The 15,061-nt window shown below is 41.7% G+C and overlaps 1 protein-coding gene across 4 annotated transcripts in view; it reads left to right on the top strand.

The window, feature by feature from the left end:
- KIAA0825 (KIAA0825 ortholog) overlaps positions 1-15,061 on the top strand; it is a 2,250,404-nt gene that overhangs the window by 356,965 nt on the left and 1,878,378 nt on the right. For all 4 annotated transcript variants that reach the window (XM_078675385.1, XM_078675384.1, XM_078675383.1 and 1 more), the window contains exon 4: positions 9,628-10,291. In XM_078675385.1, coding sequence (XP_078531511.1) covers positions 9,628-10,291 — 664 coding nt within the window. The remainder of the gene's footprint in view (positions 1-9,627; positions 10,292-15,061) is intronic.

Raw genomic sequence — 15,061 nt, 5'->3', positions numbered from 1 at the left:
CTTCTTTGCGCTGATCGCAACGAAAACAGATTTATTTCAATTGACAATGTCAAGCTGCACCATATGGCCAATACTGAAAAGTATAACTTCCAGTATTCCACGCCAAGATGTTTTGCTGCATCCGATGGCTCCAGCTTCTTTAACTAGTCCCTGCGTTGTGGAGGAGGATTTGGAAACTTCTATTGACTTCTTGCCTCTTGTCCCATCATCTTCCTCCAATGCAGATGCCGAGTATTATTCTCCTCCTCGAGAGGTCGCAATTGACATTCCCAACGTTCTAGACAGTTCTATAGATCATTCGTCTGATGCGGCAGAGCCTCCATTGTTGTGCTTGGGAGCAAGCGGTTACTACATGGATCGTACAAGCTTTTCATATGATTGAGCTTCATCGTCCTTATCTGTGTCGGCTCCACCAATGCGTATATGTCTTTTCATCACCTGGTTCAAAAAGACTTGCCTGGTCCCACCCTGGACATACATCTGGCTGGTATTCATACTTGTCTTCCTTTTAATGTAGATTGAATTTGTGACCGTATTCTTCCTGCTAATTAATGGTCATTATTTGCCAGAACGCTCTGCAGTCAAGTTGGTTGATAGAATTCTGGCTACCCATACATTGTCCCATATCAAGAAACATGATTAAGCCCTCGTGAACATTTTGGCCTTTCTTGTTGCTGATAGGATCGTTTGGGATAAAGTTACATTCGATGTCCATGGGCCGGCGGAGGCCCTAAACATTCCATATGTGTTTCGTGTTTCACTTTGGAGATGTATTAACACAGGACCTACACTCAGACAACTAGGATGTTTAGGCAGTACATTCATTGTTTTCTGATTTGAAATATTATGCTGCGTTTGATGCTGAAGATTTGTATTAGAATTCGGCCAAATATGCAAATTTATTCTGTTACCAACACTATGGCCATTATTTCTTGCATCAATCAAACACGTTACGACCTGTTTTTAATTTTACCCAGTAGGAACATTGTCCGACTCCCTTAAAGGGGAGTTCTAAAACTCTCCGGAATAAGTTCACATGCTTTTCAGATTATAATGCGTCCAATCCTGAATCCTACTTCTATAAGTTAAAATTGCCATCTCAATCTAAGTTTATGAATACTCACACAGAATTGGTATATTCTAATTATTTTAGAACTGATTTGGACTTACATGGTTAAGAACACTGGAAAGATACCATTGATTTGAAATCCATTTGGGGTACTAAGGTTTGGCAGGTCCGGGGTACCGAAGCTTTGCAATGTGCGTGTCTCATTCTGACTCAAATTTGTTTTTAAATGACACAGTGCAATAGACTACTTGTTTTGATTTGTCTACTGCCAAAAATGTGAATATTCCATCCATTCCTTCATTGACTGAGTATGATATGTTTTGTAAATACACCAATCATACCCTCGATGTCCTGCTAGCCCTATTTATAAATGGCAGTATAAATGTTTCTGACGTGGACCCCTTAGGGTGGTTGTTGTGGCCCACCGATTCCAATGAATATGTTTTCTTAATGCAACAACAGGTTTCACACAGACTAGACTTGATCCACGTTTCCCGCATTCTCATTCAGTCACTACGTATTCAGTGGGGAAATTGTGTCAGCAATGGTTAGGCCACTCAACACTATTGTCAGTAAAACAACACCTGTCCCTCAATCATCAATTGGCTGATTTTATTTTAGGTCCTGAATCACATTGGTCTAAAGAATTAATCTATGTGGCATATAATGAATTATGGAAACTTTTGCAGATTGAAGCTGCGGTGCGTCTGCGGAAATAGTTCTTGGAGTAATGGACAATAGCATCAATACATTGCCTTCCCGTATTTACACCTTGCATAATATTGTTTCTTCTTTTATTTATATTGTTCAAAATTATGTATCTGTGTTGTACCAGGGTCAAAATCAATTGTGATCTGTGATGCAATTTGCATGGACCAGGCAGAAGTTCAAAATGGGAAAAGTTCCATGGGATTATTTGAATGCTTTTGTATTGTTTTTGCCGTTTAATTTGACTGATAAACAGAAGTTTATGTCTATGAAAGATGCAACTTTCACGCTGTTACATATAGAACAATTAGAGTAGCAGTAGCAGAAACGGATTCAGCTGTGTGGTTAATACATGGCATTATTTCTCTACCATTCTCGCTTTTTCAGTTCATGTCTTGTATGAAACACTTCCCGGTTGGCTGCTTTGAACCCCTGAGTAGTGCTTTTGTTCATGAATTGTGGTCCTTGCCTTTCACCTGCAGATGTCAGCGCACTGATAAGGAGGTTTTCCTGACAGGCGAGGAGTGTGATTCCACAGTGGGACATTCCCTAGTATGCAAACAAGTTAAATTGCACTGCGCTTGTAACGTTTCGGCCCCTAATCTGGCCTGTTTTTTAAAAGGTACGCCCATCCCGGCAATTATTCCAGCGCTCTTATTCCTTTCAAATGGAAGTTATCTTATTTGAATAACCATGACTGGTGTGGGTTATGGGCAGGCATTCCGTATATAGTAACGGTTTTGCAACGTGTTACTTGTTGCAGCAATGTCCTTTTTCCGCCCTTACATGGGGGTTGTAGATAGTTCGCTTTGGCCTTCCATTCCAGCTTTGAAAATAGATTTCAATAAACTAAGCAGACTCAAAGCGCTATTGTTTCAACAAGAAGTGGCTCTCACATCAGTGCGAGAGACCTTCGAATTGCAGGTGGGGAGAACCGCAAGTGAGATACACTCACTGCTGAACACCAATGTCCCACTTCATTTTGGAGAATTAAAACACCAAATATTTAATGCGTCCGACACTGAAGGCCTTGCTAATTTTTTTAAACTTGTGGGATCTGACCCTGCTTCCTCTTTTCAGACAATTTTTGGAGTAATACCGGCCTTTATCCATCCTATTTTTTCCCAGCGCGTTCAGAGGTTTTCCACTGATCCTCGTGCTGGTGGGTGGCATGCTGGTCCTTCTGCTCATATTACACAATGGCTGTCCAACTTGTGGTACTGCACAGACCCAGCCACTTGCAACTGTACCTTGACCGAATGCAGCATATTTGTGGATGCTTGCCATTGGTGACGCTTGGCGTAAGATATGGACTTACTTTTCGCCTCGCCTACTTCAATGCGTGCAACCTGTGTTCTATTGCCGACTGTGCCCTTTCCATTGGAACTTGGATTTCAATGGGACTCCAATGGGTCTGGCTCTGAACTAGATTATGATCTGTTGATGGGTCCATTACTGGCCCATGAACCGGCCTGTTCTGGGGATGGCCATTTGATGCGTGCTGCTGCTCTTGGAGTGTTGGCTGAGTGGAATACCTGTGAGACTGCACAGCGCCTCTTGCAACAAAGTTTCATCGAGTATCACACAAGTTGCCCGGATGGGCTATTGGAAGCATTGGGGCATGAGGAGCACGTGTTTTCCTTTGATCCCCTCAACTGGATGGTATCCCTTTTTGCTACGAACAATAGGGATGACCTTTTGGAACTAATTGCATTCTTGGGTTCACGTACTTTGATGAGGTTTCTGCACTCGCTTTAATATTATTTTAAACTGGACTTTTGGTCTTATCCCGATTTGGCCTTTTATTCAAGTGTGTTTTGACTCTGCTTATCTTTGCACTCTGTTCGGATTTTCTTTCTACTTGCTACGATCTGGCCAAGGGGAGGGTGTAGTATGGCCGATAGGGACATTGTCAACATCGCTAAATTAGTATGAGCCCAGCTGCCATGATGCTGCTTTTGCGCACGTTACTACGTGACTTTATTTTTTTGAGATTCTGTTTATGCCTTTCACATGAGAACCATCTGCTTCTTGCATTCTCTACTGGTTCCTGGAGTTTAGTCTGAACACTGTAAGCAAGGTCGATAAACAATGACCCTTGTTATTCTGTTCTGGTTTGTACTTAGCTCCTAGACAAAACATGCTAACACAGCTGCTGCTGCTGGAAACGTGTGCTTTGATATTATGGGGATGCATGTTTGGTTAACACACACGTGGAAATGGACTTTCCAGGGAGAAGAGCCATTCGGTTCCTATGATGTAGATATACCATCTAGGCACTAAGTTATGGGGTCTGCTGACAAAGCTCAGAGATCTTCTATTATATAATAATACTTCTTACCACGGGGAGGGTGGTCTTATAGTCCTTTATCCACTGTCTTTATTAAAAAATGGCATCTCCCTTTATGATATATGGCCTCGCTGCAATGCTAACTGTGTTAGGTTTGTTCATTGTGCTGCTGGTTGTGGCTTGTATACTGCATTTTTTAGCACAATAGTTAAAATAAAAATGTTAAACTATATTCGTGTTTTGTTCAATTCTTATTGTGGACATGTACGACTGAGTGAGCGAAAAGGTGTGTCTTGATACCACGATTCCTGAGATATCTGGGAGTGTTGCGTTCTGGGGTGTCTAATCATTTGCATCTTCGTGATTGTTTAGGAGAGCGAGTGAGACGCTATAGCTAGTCGGTCCTGGGATTGTGGTATCTGAGGCGGTAGGAAGGCTTAGCCCCTATACACCGAGGTCCCGTATTCCCTGCGCATAGTTCTGTGTATGTGCAGAATCCCTGCAACAGTATTTTCTACACATTCTTTATTGTAATTACAACAATGCTTAACAAACCATTTTTTGCTTCTTTTAAATAAATGTGTATTTGCTTGTGTATTTTTTCGCTCTGCTCCCCAAACCTCTTATCAGATTCTGTGTACTTTTGGCTAAACCAATCTCCTGCTCCTATTCTTCAATCATGTTTTTAATTTACTGGGACAAGGTGAATACATGCTAGTGCTGAGACCTTAAATTCCTTCAAGCTTTCCTAAAGTTTTCCTTTAACTAAGACCTTGCAGGTCATGTGCTTTATTTTCAAGTGAACTCTTCCCCTCTCTTGCATCAGCATTATCTTGTGGCCTGCACTGTTCTTTCACCATGTATCATTTTATATTGCTTTCTACTGGTGTCTGCTTTGGCATAATTTCTTCATGTTTAATTTCCTCTCCAACACTAGTTAAGGATTTTTCTATGCTCATATACAAATCATCATTTTTTACGGACTACGAGCAAGACTGCTAAATATAATAGTTCATGCAGAGTTACAAAGTAAATTCCGCACCATTAGCTTTTAAACAATTTTCCAAACTCAACCCAGTTATTAAATGACACTTTTTTAAAGTATATAAAACACACTTATTCTACAAACTAAAATTCAAAATGACACTTCTATACATTTGAAACTTAAAATGCATACACAGTATAATTAAGGCTCCCTGTTTTCCATTTTTATTGATTTTTACAGATAAATATAGACAGAACACCATTTATTTTCCTGTCTGTATTTTATTTTTAAATGTGGATAAAAACGGAAATTGGATTGTGATTCTAAATGCTGTCAGTCATGGGGATAACAAAATTAAGGGATTTTAGTAAATTTTAGTAAAGGGCCTTAAACAGCAGTAGATTTGTACAACCCTGATACTAAAATGTGCATGTTTTCTTATAAGTGCATATTTTATCATATCAGTGTGTATATATCATTGAAACCTGTCAGGCTTTCAGACACGAGTGTGCATTAACTGGTTAAATAAATGTATAAATATACACATTTCAGCTTCATTTTCTCACAAAACCTAAAATATGGTTTGCGTTGTAACAACGCAGTCATTGTAACGCCCGTGTTGTAATTGCATGCATTGTAGTGCATGTGTTGTAACAACCCATATTCCAGGAGGGGCATTTAAAAGATTATTGTGTAATGGAGCCTCCAATCTTGAAATGAAAACCAGCGTTGATAATCAATTCTACTGTTCATGAACATATAGAATCCACTGATGGAGAGAAAGCATAGTGCATTTATAATCCTGCTTGACCATAATCAATTTATAAGCTGTAGCATCTATGCATGTGTTGGAACTTGGAACACATTTTTAAATACATACATTTTATACTTTGAAAATAATCTAAAGGAAAAAGTATGCCCAGTGGAGGCTAACTTTTCCTTTGATTGTAATAATGTTTTTAGTGATTCAATTAACCTGAACCAGCCATAATAAATAACATTTAACTGAGACCAGGACACCACAGATGCATTTAAAAAAAAGTAAAAAGAATCTTCGCCCTATATCTGGGCTGTAGTTTCCCTCTCCAGTCATTCACAGAAAAGGAGGGCTCATGCAGGTTGCTTTTATAGATCAGATTGACAAAGGATCTAGCAATTTCCCAATAAAAAAACGATGATCCTGGACTATAAGGAAGTAAGTTGAGTGTTAATAAATTGTTATGAGTGATTACGTGATTCACTTAACCAATGTTACCTCCTCTAGTATTAGATTCTTGTTTAGATTATTTTCAAAATTGAAAATGTATGTTTTTAAAAATTAGCTTGCTGATGACGCTACATTGTGTGCCTCATAACATAAAAACCCTAATGTAGCTTTTGATCTTTGTCCAGCTATATGGCCTTATCAATCAATCAATCAGGGCATTGTAAAGCACGCTACTTACCCGTGAGGGTCTCAAGGCACCGGGGGGGTCGGGGGGGGGGGTTCTGCTCCGTTCAGCCGAAGAGCCAGGTCTTGGCTGCGATGTGAGAGAATGATCTTCCGCCTGATCTGGGTCTGCAGATCCATAGGGTTTCAGCCAGTGCGAGATTGGAGGATCGCAGGTTTCTGTTGGGTACGTGGAAGTTTACTCTGTCATTGAGGTATTTGGTTCTGCTGTTGTGCAGCCCTTATGAACTCATACTTGGAAACAAACCAGCTGATGCTCAGCCAGCACAAATGATTGTAGGTTGTGGGTGCCACATGACGTTTGGTTTGGCCAATAGAATGAAGGTTAATATCAATTAATGTGCATTGGTGTTTGCATTATTGTTTTATAAGCTGGATGGCTAGAGTGTACATCTGTGGCTACCAACATGTTATGCACCTGTCCAAGCATACCAAACCTGAGAACCACTATGATCATCTCACTCTTCTTCCAATTTATTTGCTCGATTTTCTCCTGTAGATTGGTCACTGCGTACTATATGGGTCCTTGTTCTGTGCTGGTGTTTTGATTTAGATACAAAAGGTGATCAAATAAAAAATAATTCAATTAACTATAATGTTTTCGTGTGTATTTTAAATTTGGCAGTTTCTCTTAATTAACTACATTGTGATATGTTTTCCGGGGTAGATCATAAAACCCGTACTTTCTTATTAATCATGCTGCTATTTAAAATGATATAAAGTTCACATTCATATTAATGTTATTGGTAAAATATTTTTTGTTTCCTCATAACTGTTTTTAGCTCTCGTGGCGTTAACCGCGCGAAAGCGCGGTCTAGCCAGAGACCTATAGTGAGCGTCTCAGCTTTCCAGGAGACAGGACCTGGCCGCGCGCATCTTCCAAAAGGCGATCAGAGAGGGCCGCGCGCACGGGAACGCGCACGCCGTGGCCATCTCCTGTCTCCTGGGAAGCTCCAACACACACACAGCCACACCTCCCCCTGCACGCATGCTCACACACAGAGACACACACACGAGCGCACATACACGCACGCACACATACAGAGACACACACACGAGCGCACATACACGCACGCAGACATACAGAGACACACCCCCCCGCCGTCGCACACAAGCGCGCACACACACACAAGCGCACCAACACCCCCCGCCTACGCCTGTCGAGCAGTAGCTAGCATTGCCCCCAAGAAGAATCACGACGTGAAGAGGAGTGACCCCCGCTGCTGTGCACTTCGCATCCCCCACCAGAAGGTACTGTTATTGTGTGCGACGTGCGCTGCTCTCCGGACCCGAAGTCCATGAGGCGCGCACCCCCTCGAGCCCCCTGAACGATCGTACACTGTGTGGCCGTACCTGGGAGACGTCCTCATCCTGTCTCCCGGCCTTGGTACGAAGCACACAGCTCCAGCGCCCAGTAAACCTCGCCCCCCTTTCTCAGCGCCGTACGCTTCATATGCGAGACGCGTGAGGTTTAGCGGGGCCGCTCTAGATTTACCGTACGAGACGAACTGAAGCGCTGCGAAGCGTACCAGCGTTAGCGAAAGGGGTCCACACGCGGCACACAGTGCCTGGACCATTGTGGGACTACGATTAGGCTGTGAAAGGTCATTTTGAGACCCAGTGACATTCGTTCAAAGATTGAAACGAGCTCATTAAGAACTGTGGCATATTTATAAGTAACTGGAATCCTGCAAAGTCGTAAGCCTGTATTGAAAGCCTGCTTAAAGTGTATATATATATATATATATATATATATATATATAAAGGAGATATATTTTCACAGAAATACAGTTTGGTGTCATTGTGTGGTGGGTTGGTGGTTACTGTGTGTGATACTGCAAATGTTTGACTACATGTACTCTGGAGATTAGCCTTGACTGCTTGCGCCACACTACCTAGAGGGTAAGCAGGGGTTATTTTTTAGAGGGTAATCTTTCGCCCTGACATAGAGGAAAGGGTCCCTGTTTGTCACAAGTGAATACTTGCGCCAACCAGAGACCCCCAATTACATTGGGAGGCTGCCCTCGCCTGGAGACTGAAATCGGCGCCCGTAATCGGATAAATGTGTGTGTGGGTTTGTGTGGTGTTGGAAGAGGGGTGGTGACGATCTGTGTGTCCACGTTGAAAATGTCATCCACAGCCCGTCCCGCCCGTGTTGTATGTTCTCCTGTATTTGAAGTTTTTCCACGTTGCATAACTCGTTCTTGGTGACTGATCATTGTATTTGTCGTTTCCACGTTTAATTCGCATTCATGTGTGTTTTTGTCTCTGTTTTTATTGACTGCCGGGCATCGGACCACAGTCTGTCCCTATAGGTCATTTCGTGTAAACACTTGTCTTTGCCCTGCTTGCGTGTGCCTCTTCCCAGTACTGATGTGTTATGTACAGGTGATACATGCACTGCACGAGGAGACGCAGGTACAGGGGCAGACAGGCAGGAAGTGTTCCATGTGATATTATTGCAGGTGTAATTTTGTAAGTGGGCGCATTCCCACATAGTACAACGCCCCGTATTTTTTCTGTACAGTATGGTTCTGTACTTTACAGTTAGCAGCCTCTCTGTGTGTCCCCTGTGTTCTGCAGACCCTTTCCTGTATTCGTCTGTTTCCATATAATACTCTTGTGAAGTGTATGCCTCCACAGGCAGATCGAGGTGCTATGCATAAGAACTATATTGTGTGGTTCAGTTAAAACCAGGTTAAAAATCATTGATGATGAGGCACATGTAGATGGAACAGTACCAAACAGAGCACATTACACGTATTTACAAATTGGGGGTATCAGTTGATGGAATGGTTTGCCCACATTCGATTTTTGGTCACATTGTAAACCATGGTTAGAGTGTTAGTCCTCAAAAGGTACATTTGAATATGGGTACCCTCAAACTGGTTTTGTCAATCGGGGAGGGGGGTATCGTGAGAATGCCTTTGTGCAAACAATGATTATATACCAATTGCAAATTAAAGACAAAAAATTAATGCAAAGCATTGTCATTTACAATGCCAGTAACTCAAACTTTAATGCTGCGAGACCTATTGCATTGCAAATGCTTGTTAATATTTGTGCTGGATACCATGAATACATTTGATCAATGGTTATCGTAACATTTCGTTTTACTTCTGCAGTTGTCCTTGCTTAAGAAGCAACAGATGGAGGAGGAAACAGTACTTAATTTGCTTCAGGACATTTCTAATCATTGTGGGGTTTTGTTTCCACGTACTCCAAGTGGAACTTCTTTCCATTTTACATCTCGAAGCTCTCTGCATGCTGTTGACGACGACTCTTCTATGGATATTACATCTGTCTGGGACAATGTGAGATTACACCTTCGGCGATTCTTAGTGGACAAATTGCAGAGCCAGCAAGGAGTAAGCAGTGTCCAATCACAGGCCCAGCTCAGAACTCAGTGTTTGCAGCATCTGTTGTTTCTTTATCCTGAATCTGAAACTTTAACAAAATACCAATCGATACAAAAAAAGTTGGTTATGGATCTCCTTAATAACCGTACCTGGCCTATAATGGATGAAATTAACTTTGAAATGGTGGTTCAAAGTTACCAAAGCTCATTCTCTGTATTGTACAAAACTATAAAAGAAGACCTGCTACTGTTAAGTGGGATGATAGAACCTGCTTTAGCAATTAAGTTCATAAACGAAACATTCCTGGAAACGATAACAGAGGAGGTAACATCACTTATTAAAAGACTTGGTGACCTACACTTCAAAGAAGGCACTCGAAATGCTGTGAAAGGGATCAGAGGCAAACACAGAGGAGCAGTCCATGCAGTGGGTTAGTGCTGTTTACTAAATGAATCCTTCTACTATATTGTAAAACGTCTTATTTTGCTTGTTTGACATAAACAGTTTGCTCTTTCCTCCATCATAAACTTGTGTACGATCTATTCTACCGATACTAACCGTACCAATGGGGACCAGACATTTTACTCTTCCACCAATAAGTACAGGGAGTACACATACATGTAGCACAGGAGATTGAACATTAACACTACGCCTCTGTAACTAAGTTCTTTGGAGGGAAAAGTGTGTGTTTTTGTGTTAGCCAATGCGTATTGATCCCCAAGACTCATCAGGTACAGGATCCTTAGTCAGTTTAAATCTTTATCATGGCAATTAGGTAAACCACTCAGGCCTTTTTGAGTAGCTATATTCTACCCACAGTGGTAACTACAGAGGGAATTCGACCACTTGCAATCCTTAGTAGCTTGGTGTGTCCAGGCACACCAAGCCACCTCGGACCCAGCAGTACCAGGTTCTCAAATTCCAGACCCAGAAACCACAAGTTTGCAAACTCCAAATCAGATTATTCTGTGCCCAGGGACATTGTGCCCATGAGGATGTGCACTCTGTGAAGCTGTAGACCACTCCACGCCCCAAATGGCAGGAAAGCCTTAGGCATTAGCATTGTCGAGGGCTGCATGCAACACCCCAGCATGTCTTTTCCGCACAGAACACATGATGGGAGAGCAGACAATACTCCCCCCTGCCACACCCCAACTCTGCACTGATCCCTATCCTTCCTTTCCTGCCCCACACATGGGACCGTGTTGGCTCTCCTGCAGATATCTATCTTTGCCTACTCTGAAGAAGCAAAAAAAAGTGGCAACGGGAGAAAAGTCAGCAGAAATGGCCCTGATGTTCCATCTCAGGAACAAAACCTATTCCCTTATTTAGGTGCAGAAATCTAAGCCAGTAGCATGCCAAATTATAGTACACTTGCAATGAACGCCTCTTTGGTATACTTCATTAACATGGTAAACAACACAAGCAGTTTTTTTAACTTGAACCTAAAGTTTCGGAGAGATTTACTCTGTAAACTCTGTATGTAGTGTTAATTAACCATTACGTTGCTTGTGATTCATCTTGGGTGTATTAAACTGTGTGCAGATTCTCTTGATATATCTGTTCATACATAATGAGGAATATAACATCTGAATTCAATTTTCTTTCAGATATACTGCCATTGGCACTCCCATACCACTCTGTGTGCGTTTTCATATCACCTCTTTGAGGGACGAGCTGGTCACAAACTTCTGGAATACAATCATCACTCTAAACAATAGGAATAGACACTTCAAGAGAAAGGTGAACAGCATAGTTAATACCCAAGAGGACTGCTTGCACAGTGGTATTGTGTTGGGCTGACTGAGTGCTTAGGCTGAGGAACTTTACCTAAACTAGAGAAGTACACATCAAATGCCAGAGGTGTGGTTTCTGGTCCACATACTGCTCAATTAGACATCACCTCCTCCATGCGTTCTTAGTGCTTGGGACAGTAGCTCTTAACTTCCAAAGAAGAATTGCACAGAGGAAATGTTGGCCAAGACTGGGCAACTAATGAAGCTGATTGTGACTACTTTGCATCCCTGTCATTCTCTTTTTCCAGTACCTGTAAACGATCCACCTTTTGCTAGGTTGCCTCACCCCATTGAGGTTTGTATCTAGGCACTGACCCAAAACCACTTATGGCCTAGACCTGCATGCAGAATGCTTTCAAGCACTCTACTCCATTACAGCAAATACTCAAACACCTTTGTAAGTAGAAAGCGTTACCTGTGTATCAGATCTTTCTTATTTATGAATATATATATATATATATATATATATTTATATATATATATAATATATATTTATATATATATATATATATATAATATATATTTATATTTATATATATATATATCTTCATCAAGTGCAAATCCTCATGGGCCCGATGTCTCTGGACCAGAATTATCAAATTTGGAGTTAACAGTCTTACATATGACAAAAGTATGGCAAACCTGAAGCCATCGATTGTGAATCCAACTGGTAAATGTTACAACATTTAATTTAGAAAGGCACAAAAGGAAGGGAGTTCATTTTGTCATGGAAATTATTGTTAGTGCTGTAAAGAAAAATGAGGACATGTTTTAAATAAGTTCTCAAATATATTCCTTTTCTATTTCATTAAAACGTGCTGACATGTAGACTGAAACATGCGCTTTCAACACAAGTGGCAGACTGCCAATTAACTCTCTGGTGATCAGCAGTTTACTACAGTATTCTAATGAGCAACCAGAGTGCTAAAATTCTGCATTTATGTGTCGCACATCTTACCGCCATCTTGAAGGAGTCGAAGTGGAAAACTGAAAGCATTTTCTACTGGGGACAGTGCAGTAAATAAGGAGATTAGGGAGCATTTTAACAAATAAGTCTAACAAGATGGGCACGAGAGAGAAAAGACCCCAAATCTAGCATTAATATCATCGAAATGCCCAATGATAGAAGAGTGCAAAACACTTAACATTTTTTTACTTTCAGTTTTGTATATTGCAGACTTGACTCAAATGTATTGGAGGGATTGCCATGAGCATCAGTTACATTACACAAGGACATATTCCTTTTGGGCTTTAGGCATGGGAAGCTTAACTGATAATCCCAGAATCATAGGATGTCTAGCTGATGCCGAAACTCGTACCTAGTTCCCCAGTTGGAAAGTCTGCAGCCCCGGCCGTAATGCCACATTCTCTCCCCTAAGTGCAACATATCATCAAGTGATCAACTGGATAAAAAAAACATCAAGATAGCAAATAATGTTAAAATGTTTTGTTATTATTTGAGAACCCAGAAAATATGTCCTAATTTTAGTTTTTGGTGCACTAACCATAATTTCTATGGGAATAAGATCCTCTCATTTTTATAATTTCTAAAGGAAATGCTTTTAGGTTTTATAGTTTTGATTACATCAAGATGACATGTGGCATTCCACACTTTTGTAACAAATATAGAATGTTAGAAATCTAGTTGTTCATCAGAATACTGTGGAGAGGCAGATGTCAGGGGCACTGACTCAGATAATTGCAATGGCACGTCCATAGAACAGGGTGAGCAAAAAGGAGGTAGAAGGGGCAAGACAACAGACATCGAAGGATGGTGAAAAGAGTGTAGGGCCAGCAAGCTAAGAAAATAGGCTAAGCAGGAAGGCAATTATAGGGCATATAATTGGGCAACAGAGGTCAGTGGCAGCACATCAGACCATGCAGGGCAGATGAGATGAGGGCCGGGTGCATGGACTTGGACAACAGATGGTAGGGAGGAGATGGATGGGACAGCAAGGTAACTGTTAATGGCAGGCGGGAAGGGCAGTGGGAGAACAACAGCCACAATGGGCTGTAATGAGGGAGCATGGACATGGACTTGAACACTCTGAAACTCTCTGCCTTTGTAGATTAAGGTTAGCCCTACTTTGCTGTCATTCAGGAAACAAATAAAAACATGGCTTTTCAGGTATCAGGTTTTTTTCCATTCTAAGCCTTACCTCAACAGCATATATCGCCGAGATAGCCATGGGTATTTGTGTGTGTAATCTTTTGGCAAGGATCGAGGTCCACAAGGGAGGCGCTTCGGTTAACTTTTATTGTTTTACAAATGCGACATCTTAACATGAGCCAGCTTTCAACTGTCGAATAATGCCTCTTATTCGGTTTAAACAACCCTGGTCTCGTCCTCCGGGTGCTTCTTCTCTTGTCCATATTCCTTCCCTGGGACGTTCTCATGTAAATAAAAGAGGAGAAGGGGTGTAATGGTCATTGGGGAGCTCTGTACGGTCGCGTAGGGGAAAAGGAGTGAAGGACCACCAAGTGCTCTATTCCTGTTCTAGCAACGTGAGGTCGTGAGGTAAGGGAGGGGGTAAGTGAACAAGCAGGAGACGCTAGGATGTGCCCTCTACTTGCCGGCTTCCTCCCTCCTCCCAGCCCACCCCGTGAGCTGCTCCCTCCCCTTGACACAAGCATTTTTTCATTGATTTGCATTAGGTGTTGTATTTGCATGAAAACAACAGTTTCATCATATTCTTTCTTCACCTTAATAATAATTAAGAAGACCTATTAGGTTTCTGTAGGAGTGGAATAAGGGAACATTTATCCTGGTCCTTACGAAAAGCCTTAGGGAATAGGCTAGAAACATGTAGACCAGGAGACAGACACCCATTACAGTGTAAGTTTCCACTTTCCCCCTTTTTAATAATACCAGCTACAGGATTTAATAAAGTTTAGAGTCCACGTAGCCAGGTATTTTTTTAACAAAACTCGCCTACTTGACCTTCCACTCTCATATCACCAATCACTTATTCACCCAATAGTCAATACACTACAAAGTGCTCCCACGTCCCCGTCGTTTGTAGCGTGCCCCGTCCGGCAGAGGGGTGGGAGGGACCTGATGATGAAGCATGCCCCCACGGGACATCTTGGTGGCTGAGGGTTATTTCAAGAAAACTCATTGTTTTCCTTGAACTATTATTAAGACCTACGGTGGGACCGTTACTTCTAGTTAACTTTGTGCCAGAATAGTTTAAGGAACAGTGGCATCAGAGGTTCCATTACCATGGTCAGTGGAAGAGCTGTTGGCTGGCTTGGGGGGTTCTCTGCTGTTATGCTCTGTGCACAAATAAAATTGTATGGAAAGCAGAACCTCCTGTGTGGTTTGCTTACAACTGTAATACTCCTTTATATCTTCTTACTATGAAAAGTACAAAGTATCCAAAACATCTTAGGGTGACTGCTAG

This window comes from Lissotriton helveticus, chromosome 2_1, assembly GCF_964261635.1.
Source record: "Lissotriton helveticus chromosome 2_1, aLisHel1.1, whole genome shotgun sequence".
Taxonomy (NCBI): Eukaryota; Metazoa; Chordata; class Amphibia; order Caudata; family Salamandridae; genus Lissotriton; species Lissotriton helveticus.
The sequence above is the reverse complement of the archived record's forward strand: the minus strand, read 5'-3'. Positions and strand labels throughout refer to the sequence as shown.